The following is a 13,358-nucleotide window of genomic DNA, read 5'->3' on the forward strand; positions in this document are numbered from 1 at the left end:
GGAGGAGGAGGAGGAGGAGGAGGAGGAGGAGTGAGGCAACAGGAGTGGCTGTTGACAGTGTTTTCTTCTTTCGTATACAGTGAAGACTGGGGAAGAAGGGTGCAGCCTCAAGGTCAGGAAGCTGGTCTTTCTGGTTCCCGAGCATGTGTTTGGTGAGACAGAGTTAACCAGAGATACTGGTCCATACACCAGGGCCTTTGCATGATGGTGACTAGGTTCCCTAGTGTTTTTTTTTTTTTTTGTCTAGGGAATTCTTGGATATGGCCAGAACATATGATGCGTTATGTATCCGGTCCACTTATGTGGCACTAGCCACCAATGTCCTCTAGGTCTGCCTCTGCGAGAGACATGATTACAGGCTAACTAATCACAGATTGATGCCCAGATGTGTGAAGGGCACATCAGCAAGTTACAGTGCTTTTCACTGGGTTCTAGAGGAACTCACCAGAGCACTGGACACCGCCTCCTAGAAGAAGAACACTCAGGTCATACTAACTCCCCCTTCTTTCATATGATTCCCTGTACTCTGCCCAAGGTTTGGTTATGAGTCTCAGCATCTGCTCTGATACGCTGCTAGGTAGAGTCTTTCAGAGGCCCTCTATGGAAAGCTCCTGTCCTGTTTCTTGTTTTCTCCTACTTCCAATGTCCATCTCATTTGTCTTTCTAAGTGAGGATTGATCACTTACCCCAGGTCCTCCTTCTTGTTTAGCTTCTGTAGGTATACAGATTTTAGGATGTTTATCCTATCTTTTGAGTCTAGTATCCACTCATAAGTGAGTATATACCTTGTGTGTCTTTCTGCTTCTGGGATACCTCACTCAGGATGATCTTGAGAGGACAGGAGCTCCACAGGTTCCAAATATATCTGGGCACAGAGGTCTTTACTGAGACTGATTCTCCAACCAAGAAACATACATGGATATAACCTAGAACACCTGCTCAGTGTAGCCCATGGCAGCTCAGTATCCAAGTGGGTTCCCTAGTAAAGGGAACAGGGACTGTCTCTGACATGAACTCAGTGGCTGGCTGATTGACCTCCCCCCATCCCTGAGGGAGGAGCAACCTTGCTAGGCCACAGAGGAGGACATTGCAGCCGGTCCTAAAGAGACCTGATAAGCTAGGGTCAGATGGAAGGGGAGGAAGACCTTCCCTATCAGTGGACTTAGAGAGGATCAGGGAGGAGATGAGGAAGGGAGGGTGGGATTGGGAGGGAATGAGGGAAGGGCTACAGCTGGGATACAAAGTAAATAAACTGTGATTAATATAAAAAAATTAAAATAAACTAAAAAAAAAAAAAGAAGGGCACTCAGTTGAGGCAGCATTTGTAGAACTGTTCTAATTGATGAGAAAATAGTAATGCCTGATTCTCTCTTGGCTCTTGTTTCTCTGACTGTGTAGGTTTGTGCTATTTATCCTGCTCCTTGGCTGGCACTGAGTCTCCCCCTCCCATTTCGGGAGTCTCCAGGATTAACCTGGTATTCTTGATCCATCATCCCCGTCTGGGCACCTTGCTTCTTTCCATGCCAAGGGGTTGTCTGTAGAGAGGCCAGGTGACTCGGTGGGGATGACCTGTGTGAGTAGTGTTTCCTGGGAGGTGCTGGCATGCATGAATAGTGTTCACTGGCTGCAGGATCCCTTTCTAGGAAGAAGGTCAAAACTATACAGTCCAAGAAGAGTGAGAGTGTGGAATGGCTGCAGCAGCAGCCAGGGGAAATGCAGAGCCTGGAGGGCAAGGCTCCTGATGCTTCCATGTGGAGGTGAAGGGGGCTGCCCAGTGGTGAAGGGGCCAGGGTCGCCTACAGCAGAGGGGCCTCTTTGAATCTGCTGACTGAGCTTCGAAGGAGAGAACATCTTCTAAGGAGCCTGCTGCATCCTAATAGACCAGTTCTGGACGAGGCGAATTCTAGTAGTTCGTGGATATGGAGAGAAAGACTCAGGAATTCTTTTCTTTCCCCAAGATTGGGGAAACATGAGTGGCAGCTCTTATCTCACTGCTGTCATTGAGTTTCCTCCCCCCCAAACTGTCCCTTCTTGGCAACTGTCACATCCTAAGGATGGCCTATCATCCTCTCCTATGTGCCCCTTTATCTAGAGATGTTCTTCCCCTTTTCCATGGTCTTCTTAAAATACACTCTCACATATAAGCAGGGCATCAGAGGCTGTGCAGTGATATCAACTGGATGTCTTAGTCACTGTTCTGTTGCTGAAGAGACACCATAACCACAGCAACTCTTACACAGAAAGCATTCAGTTGCGACTGGCTCCCATTCAGAGGTTTAGTCCCTTATCAGCATGGCAGGAAGCATGGTGTCAGTCAGGCAGACATGGTGCCAGAGGAGCTGAGAGTCCTACATCTGGATCCACAGGCAGCAAGGAGAGAGACACTCGGCCTGGCTTGAGCATTTGAAATCCCAGAGCCCACTCCTAGTAACACTCTTCCTCCAACAAGGCCCCATCTCCCAATCCCTTTCAAGTAGAACCACTCTCTAATAACCAAGCATCCAAGTATATGAGCCTCTGAGGGCCATTTCTATTCAGGCCACCACAGTGGATGAAGGGACACTTCTCTAGGTGAGAAGGAGGAAGGCCCTCACTCCACGCGATGCTTTGATCTCTTCTAGGGACAGGTCTTTTTTACTGGGACACAGGAGCATCCGGGACCAGGAGGAGGGGATACCTTTCCTCATGCAAAACGGCATTCATCTGGGAGACAGGAACTGTGCTTAGGCCTGTACTGGAGGTTCTAGTTGTCATGTGCGCTTGTAGCCTCCCCCATCGGGACACATCCACAGTTGGAGAGGGTGGAAACGGAACAGAACTGTGAGTTTTCATGCAGCCAGCAGCTCCCTGCTCACTGCATTCTTCACACCAAGTGCTGTGGGGAGCAGAGGCAGGCCCACGGCCACACTCGGCTTTATGAAGCTGGCCTCCGGCGGGAAGTATGTTAGCCATAAGGCTTGAAATGAGCTTAAAATGCACATGGTCTAGTAAAAAATAAAATAAAATATGGGAAAGCCATGGCAGTGATTTTCTGGGTAACTGTTACTTTAAAAGTTAGAAATACAGTAAAAGAAAATCATATCACCCTGTGAAGGTCTGAAGGTTGAATTTTTGAGCTGTATCATTTGCTTCAAGGGTAGCAACCCCTAGAAATGTCCTAGTATGTCCCATAAACCTTATCACCCTGAGCACCCCCTCATCCCCACCCCACTGCTGTCACTGTCTTCCGAGAAGACATTCTGAGATATGAATCCAGTTAGCCAGGAGAAGACTTTGCCCAGTGCTATGCGTGCTGCCGTGAGGCTGAGTTCTGGGTAAGATCCAAGAATACCTACACAAATCTCAGTGGGGATTTGCACTCCTGTCCCCACGCTGTCATTCTAAGAAAGAAGAACAGTTTGGAAGCTTCCAAAAGAAAGTGCTAGTAGGTTGGTTCTCTCTTTTAAGTGCCATGGCTTTTTGCCAAAGTTCCTGTTCAGCAGTGCTGGCTGGCTCAGGCGCGGTGCTTTCCAGTAGCGGGTACGCCAGAGCTGTAGTGATGTGATCACAGTGATAGCCGAGCAAAGCACAGAAGACCTGTCATTCTGACTGGGAGCACTCTCTTAGCTGGGTTAGCCCTGAGGTTTTTTCCTGCTCTGCCCCAACAGCTTGCCACTCAAGGACCACATCAAGGCTGGCCATTCCTTTTAAACTAATCACTTTTCTTGCCAATCAAGAGAATCACCATCACCCCTGTTGGAAGTCCCCCTTTACATTTCTTTTTCTTTTCCTTTTTTTTTTTTTTTCTTTCTTGTAGCCTTAGCTTTGTTGCTTTGTAGACCCAGCTGGTCTCAAACTCACAGAGACCCACCTGCCTCTACCTCCCTGAGTGCTGGGATTATAGGCGTGTGCCCAGCTCTCTATCTTCATTTCTGACTTTGTTAATTTGGATATTGTCTCTCTGCCTTTGTTGATTTTCTCAAATTTCTTTCTCAAAGAACCAGCTCTCCATTTTGGTTTCCTTTATTCTTTGTATTGTTCTCTTTGTTTATTTATCTTATTCTTTTTTTCTTTCTTTCTTTTTGGTTTTTCCAGACAGGGTTTCTCTGTGTAGCCTTAGCTGTCCTGGAAGTCCTCTGTAGACCATGCTGGACTTGAACTCAGAACTCTGCCTGCCTCTGCCTCCCAAATGCTGGGATTAATCACTTAGTTTTAATTTATTGATTGCAGCCCTGAGTTTGATTATTTCCTGCTGTCTACTCCTCTTGAGTATATTTGCTTCCCCCCCCCCTTTTTTTTAGAGCTTTCAGGTGTGCTGTTAGGGTGCTAGTATGAGATCTTTCCAATTTCTTTATGAAGGTACTTAGTGCTGTGAACTTTCCTTTTAGCACTGCTTTCATTGTATCCCATAAATTTGCTTATGTTGTGCCTTCAATTTCATTGAATTCTAGAAATTCTTTAATTTCTTTCTTTATTTCTTCCCTGACCCAGTGGTCATTGAATAGAGAGTTATTCCATGACTGTATAGGCTTTCTGTTGTCTGTGATTGTTGAAGTCCAGCTTTAATCCATGATGATCTGATAAGATATAAGAGGTTATTTCTGTCGGTTTATTTCTTGTTTTGTGACTGACTATATGGCCAATTTTGGAGATGGTTCTGTGAGGTGCTGAGAAGAAAGTATATCCTTTTGAGTTTAGGTGAAAAGTTCTATAGATATCTGTTAGGTCCATTTGACATAGTAAAAATAGCCATCTTACCAAAAGCAATCTACAGATTCGATGCAGTTTCCATCAAAATATCAACACAATTGTTTACAGACCTTGAAAAAAATTCTCAACTTCATATGGAAAAACAAAAACCCCAGATTAGCTAAAAATAATCCTGTACAATAAAAGAACTCCTGGAGGTATCACCATCCCTGATTTCAAGCTCTACTACAAGTAATGGTATTGGCATAAAAACAGGCAAGTTGATCAACTGAATCAATTGAAGATCCAGAAATAAAGCCTCACACCTACACTCACTTGATTTTTGGCAAAGAAGCCAAAACCACACAGTGGAAAAAAAAAAAAGACAGCATCTTCAACAAATGGTGCTGGTCTAACTGGATGTGTGCATGCAGAGGAATACAAATAGATCCATATTTTTCACCCTGCCCCAAAATCAAATCCAAGTGGATCAAAGACCTAAACATAAAACCAGCTGCATTAAATCTAATAGAAGAGGAAGTGGGGAAGAGCCTTGAACTCATTGGCACAGGAGACAACTTCCTGAATTGAACACCGACAGCACAGGCTCTAAGATCAACAATCAATAAATGTTACCTCATGAAACTGAAAAGCTTCTGTAAGGTAAAGGATACTATCAATAAAACAAAATGACAGCCTACAGAATGGGGAAAGATCTTCACTAACCCTATAGCTGACAGAAGGCTAATATCCAAAATATATAAAGAACTCAAGAACTTCGGCACCAACAAACCAAACAACCCAATTAAAAAAATGAAGTACAAAGCTAAACAGATACTTCTCAACAGAGGAAGCTCTAATGGCCAAGAATCACTGAAACAAATGTTCAACCTCCTTAGTCATCAGGGAAATGCAAATCAAAATGACTGAGATTCCATCTTACACCCATCAGAATGGCTAAAATCAAAAACTCAAGTGACATCACATGCTGGTGAGGATGTAGAAAAAGAGGAACACTCCCCCATTGCTGGTAGGAGTGTGAACTTGTACTGTGGAAATCAATCTGCTGATTCTCAGAAAACTGGGAATAGTGCTACCTCAAGACCCAGCTATACCACTCTTGGGTATATACCCAAAAGATGCTCCACCATAGCACTAGGACACTAGCTCAGCTATGCACAGCAGCTTTATTTGTAGTAGCCAGAGACTGTAAACAACCCAGATGCCCCTCAACCAAAGAATTGAAATAAAGACACTGTGGCACATTTACATACTGGAATACTACTCAGCTATTAAAAACAAAGACATCATGTAATTTTCAGGCAAATGGATAGAACTAGAAAAGATCATCCTGAGTGAGGTAACACAGACCCAGAAAGACAGGCATGGTATGTTCTCACTTATGAGTGGATATTAGCCATAAAGGACAGGATAGCTATGCTATAATCCACAGATCCAAAGAAGCTAACTAACAAGGAGGACCCAAGGGAGGATTCTTGAATCTCACCCAGAGGGGAAAATAAAATAGGCATTGGACATGGAGGGAGGGAGGGAACTGGGTAAGAGAGAGAATGGGGAGGAGTGCAGGGGTAAAGATTAGGAGTAGGGAGAGAAGGGGATAGAGGGCTGGGTAAGAGAACGGAAATTGGAGATGGGGGACATTTCTGGGATATGCCAGAGACCTGGGATAGGCAAGGCCCCAGGAAGTCTATGGGAGCTACCTTAGCTGAGACTCCTAACTGGGGGATATGGAACCTGATGTGGACACCTCAACCTACCCATAAAACCTTCAACCCCAAGTGTTTCCTGCCTACAAGATGTACAGGGACAAAGATGGAACAAAGATTGAGGGAATGGCCAACTAAAGACTGGCCCAGCTTGAGATACATCCCATCGGAGAGAACCACTCCCTGACACTATGCTTGTAGACAGGAGGCTAGCATAACTTTTCTGAGAGACTTTACCCAGCAGCTGGTTTAAACAGATGCAGAGACCCCCAACCAAACATTAGACAGAGCCCAGGGAGTCCCTATGGAAGAGTTGGGGGGACAAGTGAGGGAGCCGGAAGGGTCAAGGACTCCATAAGAAGACCTACAGAATCAACTAATGTGGGCCCATGGAGCCTCACAGAGACTGAACCACGAACCAAAGAGCATGCATGGACTGGTCCCAGCCCCCAGCACATATGTAGCAGATGCACAGCGTGGTCTTCATGTGGATCCCCCAACTACTGGAGCAGGGGCTGTCTCCGACTCTGATGTCTCCATTTAGATCCCATTTCCCTTACTGGGCGGCCTTGTCTGGCCTCAGTGGGAGAGGATGCACCTACTTCTGCAGCAACTTAACGTGCCAGGGAGAGTTGGTCCATGGGGGACCTCCCACTTCTCTGAGGAGAAGGAGAGGGAAGAACAAGAGGAAGGTGGTGTGAGGGGGGTAGACTGGGAGGAGAGGAGGGTGGGGGCTGCGATCAGAATGTAAAGTGAATAAATACATTTTTAAAAAGAGGCCAACCCCAAAAGTATTCACTAGTAAGTGACCAAGAAGCTTCATACCTCCACAGTGCAAATGCAGCCCCTCATAGAGGTTTAATGTCGGCAGTTATTTTAATGTCTGTTCTTATGCTACGTCAGTGAAGCCATTGAGATTCTGCACTGCTGGTAGAGCCCCGGGTACCAGATGATAGCTGACAACAGTGTAGGGAACATTGTTAGGCCTCTGCTCAGACTACCCGGCTACAGGTTACGATTATGGGAGTTTCTGCTCTGTTGCTGTATGCCTCCATAACCAGACCTGGTTTTCTTCGGGTTCAGGAAATGATAGAATTCTCACTTGACAGTTCAGATCAGAATCCTCACTGGATGGGTTTCAGTCTACTTCATCTGGTGTGAATAATTGACTTTTTGCCATCCCATGACCAGAGGTATGCCGTCACCAAAGTCTCATGTGCGGTGGACAGGGTGTGTGAGCTCAGTGTGGCACATGTAATCTGGGTGCACAGGATTGAAATACTTTGCTGAACCTCAAGCAAGGATGACTTTTTGCAACTGTTCCAATGTAATTTCTTCAAATGTAAAAATACATGTATTCTAGAAATAATGGCTTCAGGGTTATAGAAAATTCTCAACTCTTCTTGCACTACGAGTAGGGAAGGTGTCTCTAGGATGATGATGTCATGGGCATACCAACTCTGTAGGCTGTCCTACAGGGGCCAACACGGCGGTGTGACACATTTGTCTTAAACCATCCCACAAAATAAATGTCCCTTGATTTCTGTGCAAGTGCTTATAGAGTAGATACCGTGTAGACATTTTGCTGGGTAGACAGTGACACTTCGGAGAATATACAGTTAGTGCAATATGCATCTTGTCCTGTGGAGGATCCTCCAGACACTGAGATGGATGATAAGAGCCCTCGTGTCTTCTGGGAGGGTTGGCCAGGCCAGCCTGCTTCTTCTGAAGCATGTCACAGGGTGCAGGGTAAAAAGGAGCTCGGGAATGGAATCCACTGTCATAGAGAGGGCTGAAGCTGGCCTTGCTGTAGTTCTCTTGGTTCTTGGTGCTCAGTATGCCTGGGGGAGTGAAAACGTTATCTCAGGAGTAAACTGTGTTGTGAGGCTTAAAGGGAAGCAGCTGGGGGATGCAGCTCCAGTCTGTCACCTCTCTTGACAGCCTTCATCTGCACTCGTCACTGAAAGCCTGTAATTTTTGGTTTGTACAGGCTTTGGTAAATATCTTTGTTCTGCTTGAGTCTTCCTTTTATGCCAGGTTCCCAGCTCTGACAGCTCGACAGACCAAGCAAGGTTAGACAATAGCACCCTGTTGGAGAGGGAGAGTACTAGAAAGCTTGGAGCTAAATCCATTTCTTTTAGCAAAATATTTCATAATTTTTTTTTTAAAAATGTGAAGTGGCTATGTTGACTGCAATAAAAAGGAAAGAAAGAAGAGGCAGAGGAGGGAGGGAGGGAGGGAAAGAGGGAGAAAGGAAGAGAAGAGGGAGGGAGAAAGTTGTTTAGTGTATTCCTTTTCGTGAGGCCTCTGTCCAAAAGTTTTCATCAGTTTCAGAAACAGGTAAACCACACCCTCCTGCAATCATTTAAACGGAATCCTGAAGTCTGTGTCTGGTTTGGTCTGGGTTCTGTTGCGAGCATCACTGGGATAGTGAAAGCAGCATACAATAGAGGCAGCAGGTTCACATCCATTTTGGCACTTTCTTCTCTACAAGGATCCAAAAGAAGGTCTACTAGCAGGAAGCTGAGGACATAGCCGAGGCCAGAGATGGAAGGCAGAGTCCTTTCCCTGCCTGTCACTCATGACAGTGGATATGCTGGATAAGATAGGAAATTATTTTTTAAAAGGTATCTTTGAAGGTACCAGTGAGTTGGGAAGTCAGCAGGGGAAGGTTCTCTATGTCTTCTCCATCACTAGTTAACAACCATTAACTTGCATTAGCTTTTCATAAGGATGGGAAAAGGAAAGGCAGGATATTGAAACTCTCCATGGGGTAACCGGACAGAGGCAAAGCAGCTAGTCTGGGGACCAACTCTTGGTTTTCTTTTTTAATTACAAAATATTAAAATTAGCATAAGGAGTGTTACATATCCCTGTGCATTTTGGAGCAAAGTGTGTTTTTTGTTTTTCTTTTCTTTATCTCCATCATCACTCTGCAACACGGACCTCCTGTAACTTCCCCTTCAGTCTCTCTTCCTCTTTTTATGTCCTATGTGTCATTTTTTGCTCACCCCTCATCCATCAACTATTTTTATCCTCCTTTGGTTTCCTTCCTATCTAATATACATCACATTAAAATTAAAATATAATTATATCTTTCCTTTCCCTTTCCTTTTCTCCCCTCACCCCTTCCATGTACACCTACCTCACTCCCTTTCAAATTCATGACCTCTTTGTTTAACTGTTATCATTATGCATGTTTAAATGCACAAATGTACACATCCAACCTCCTGAGTATCCTTAGTGGTCTCAGGACTGACCATTTGGAATTAGATGATCAATTAGGAAACTCACCCCTGAGGTCAGCTATTTCTCCCTCTCTCTCAGTACTTCTTAGTTGCCTGTAGTGTTTTTGTCTAGGGCTGGGGCCCTGTGAGATTTCCCCCTCCACAATTGTGTCATTGTTCATGTCCTTTTTAGGCAGCCTTGTTGCTAAGGTACCACGAGTACCTTCACTGTCCTTTCTATTTCATACTTGTGTATGTGTACATGTATGTATACACACATGCACACATGTATACATTATAGGCTAAATCTGCATCTGAGAGAGAGCATGTGGTTTATACAACAAACCTGTAGCCAACCATTGACTAAGTGGAGAAAAACTATAAACATTTTCTCTAAAGTTGGGAATGAGACACGATGTCCACTCTGACCCTTTTTATTCAACGTAGTTCTCAAAACCTTAGCTGGAGCAACAAGACAAGAGAAAGGCATAAAAGAGATAAAAACAAGAAGGGAAGAAGTCTAATTATCCCTGTTCATGGCCCTACTCTTGGTAGCTATTGTCATGGCTGTCCTTCCCACTTCCTGCTCTCTGAGAACGTTCTGGAACCCTGGCAGCGGTTCAGTAGGATTTCTTAAAGTTCATTGTCATCTCTTCCACACAGAGATGACCCTGGGCTCTGTTTTCTCTCTCATAAGTCATGAGGTGATGAGATCCTTGTAAGTGGAGCTGGCATTTGCCCTTGAAACTGGCTTCTTTCCCCAAACATCTAGTTATTTTTAAGAGTCCTATTCTCTGGCCCTGTGCCAGAAACCTGCATTTAGTGTGATCCATGGCCCTGATTTAGGAGTGGATGTCTTATTCCTGGGGGAATTGCATTGAGACCCCTGTAGAGTTTTGGATAAAATGACCAGCCTCACAAGGAGAGAAAGCAACAATTTCAACATGAGACAGGGAGCCAGGCATGGCGGTATATACCTGTGGTCCCAGGCCACCTACTTCCCTGAATTATACATCTACAATGTAATGTAAATGGCTGTTGCCACTGTGATGTCATTCACAAGCATCTGATTTTGGATAGGTGAGGTGGGAGGCCTGGAGTCAGTCCTTGAATGGAGAACAGAGTCTACCTGCAGCTGTGTAACTCAAATATTGAGAGGAAACTGGGCTTTGCATTTTGCATGGAAAGAGGCAGGAGGGTGGCTTCCTGCTGGCTGTTCGAGGATGACTTCCTGGCCTGCGCTTTCTGATGTCTGGGGTGACACCTGCTGTCCAGATTCCTCACTCCAATGGCTGGTGTTGGGGCGGAGTCTGCATTTCCCATACATGGGAAGTTGCAGAGCTTCAGGACAAAATGATGGACATCGTAGTGATCGATGGATGGGTTTTATAGAGATGAAAGGCTCTTTTTGTAGCACTCTTTGCGTTGCCCATGTCAAAAATATTGGAACGTGATTTGGACATTTCCATGTGGGAACCTCTCCCAGTCTCCCAAGTACAGTGGTAAAGCCTGACACCATCGGGTCACCATTTGATTCCTGGTCTTCTGAGGCCGTTAACTGCATACTGTTAACTGCAGAGTGGGTTTCATGGAAAATCCATTCAGATTTCCTCGTGGTCTTGGTAAAACGTGGTGACAGAAACCTGTGGAGGAGAGAAAGCAGTTAAAGGCTTATGCGCCAGTCATAGCACACCATCTCAACCCCCCATGCTGGAAGCCCACAGAGCAGACAACTGTCTCCGCTTTAGGGAAGCGATACAGATGGATTAAAGGGGGCCTGGCTGTGTCCTAACTGCACATCGCTGTGTCTTGCAGGAAGAAGGCATCGTGAAGGAGATTGACATTAGCAACCATGTGAAGGAAGGCTTTGAGAAGGCAGACCCTTCCCAGTTCGAGCTCCTAAAGGTTTTAGGACAAGGGTCATATGGAAAGGTGAGTCGAATGGGTCGGCACTGGTGGGCCGTCATCAGATGCAAAGGCAGTACTGGCTGACTCTGGCGGAGTTTGGTCGCGGATCTGCCCACGTTAACTGAGCCTGTGTTCGTGAGAATCATGAGCCATGGAGAGCCAGGCCTCCCACATTATCATGCTCATCAGTGTCCTCTTGGCTTGTGGTTATTGCTGAAGAAGCCAGATTACTGCATTTGAGCCAGGAAGTCTTGGGAGAGCCATCCTCAACAGTTTTCTGAAAAGGAAGAGAGTGATGAAAGAGTAAGAAAAAGAGAAAGGGGGGGGGCTTCTCTGGATTGGCCTACACAGCTGTCACTCAAGAATTAGGAAGGCAGGGATTTGGAGTCTGTCTCCTCTCCTCACCTGGGTCAATGACACAGTAGTCTTGCCCTTTGATACCTTGGTTTCCCCACTTGTAAAATAAATTAACTAACTTATTATATAAGTGTGCTGTGAGTTAAATTAGTCATGAGTCCAAGCTGGGATATTTGTGTACTGTTCCTGAACATGTCCTTACAGTGGCCCCACAGATCATAGCAATAGCGGCTGATTCCTTTTAGGAGATGAGTGCTGGCTCTTTCTTCAATGCCCCATCCATACACAGTGTGGTCCTTACTCTGTCTCCGCTGGATTAGCAGCTAGATAGGCAAGCGCTGACAGCCTGAATGCTAGAGCAGAAGGGTCCACGTACACCATGAAGCCAACGCTTCCTGAAGTGTTAACAGAACCGTCCTGGCGCTTTAGAACAACTATTTTTGTGTTGCATGTGGATGTTTGCTGAATCTTGCCAATTTTCACATAACTGAGCCAGAAAGAGGGTAGGCTCATTCCAATCTGACTCAAATGCAGGAGCCCTGAGGTTTGGAGCGATCTCTCACAGACTCCATTCATTTGACTATGTTTATTAGGCGGAATGCCTTCCTTCTTTCTTTTCTACATAATCAAGTGACAAGGAGCCTGTTTATACTCATGTATATTACCAGTAAAATCATGAGGTTTGCAACATGGGTGCTTAGTAGGATCCTGAGGTTTATGAAAGCAAAAGAAGTATATGTCTCTCATATGTACACAGCTATTACTGAAAACTGAGCCCATCTGAGGTGACAGCAGAATGGAGGGAAATTGGAGATGATTTTTTCTCTAAGTGCCAGGATTTGAAAACACAGGCAAGAGTTCTTTCCCTTTCCTGCATTTCAGAAGCATTAATGATGTGCTGTCTCATAAGGGAGAAGCCTCCTCCTGTGTAAGCTCACACCAGCGGGGTCATTCTTTGCCAGGACATAGCTGACAGGACAGTAGTGCTTCCATGGGCCGTGGTTGCCTGGCTGGACTTTCTGGGTGACTCCTGCTTTATTGTGGCTGCCACAGCTCCATCCCAAAGTAGAAGCACCGAGTTCCTGGGGAGCAGGGGGACAGGACACTTCCCAAGCTCCGCAGAGGTGTATCGGAAGTTCAGGTGTTTGGTCAGAGCTGCCTTCAACCTGAACACATCTTGCTCAGGAATGGGGCCATTTAAAAAAAGTTAGGAAGGAGGTCCAGTGCTGTGGTACGTCTGATGGCGAATTACTGTGTATGGATGCCCGGCCCTGTAGCACAGGGATGGAGTACTTACCATGTGCCCTCATAGCCCTGGTTCAGTTCCCAGCGCTGCATCAACCGGATGTGAAGGAACAAACCGGTAATCTCTGCATCCTGGAGATGGAGGCAGGAAGATCAGACGATCAGAGCCATTCTCAGCAGCATGTTGAGTTCCGGTCCAGCCTGGGCTATGTGAGATCCTGTCTTT

The 13,358-nt window shown here is 45.6% G+C and overlaps 1 protein-coding gene across 2 annotated transcripts in view; it reads left to right on the plus strand.

The window, feature by feature from the left end:
* Nucleotides 1-13,358, plus strand: part of Rps6ka2 (ribosomal protein S6 kinase A2) — a 277,337-nt gene that overhangs the window by 180,293 nt on the left and 83,686 nt on the right. For both annotated transcript variants that reach the window (XM_055615970.1, XM_055615971.1), the window contains one exon: nucleotides 11,438-11,554. In XM_055615970.1, coding sequence (XP_055471945.1) covers nucleotides 11,438-11,554 — 117 coding nt within the window. The remainder of the gene's footprint in view (nucleotides 1-11,437; nucleotides 11,555-13,358) is intronic.

The sequence above is a fragment of the Psammomys obesus genome, unplaced genomic scaffold (assembly GCF_907164565.1).
Source record: "Psammomys obesus unplaced genomic scaffold, mPsaObe1.curated_primary_1811, whole genome shotgun sequence".
Lineage (NCBI taxonomy): Eukaryota > Metazoa > Chordata > Mammalia > Rodentia > Muridae > Psammomys > Psammomys obesus.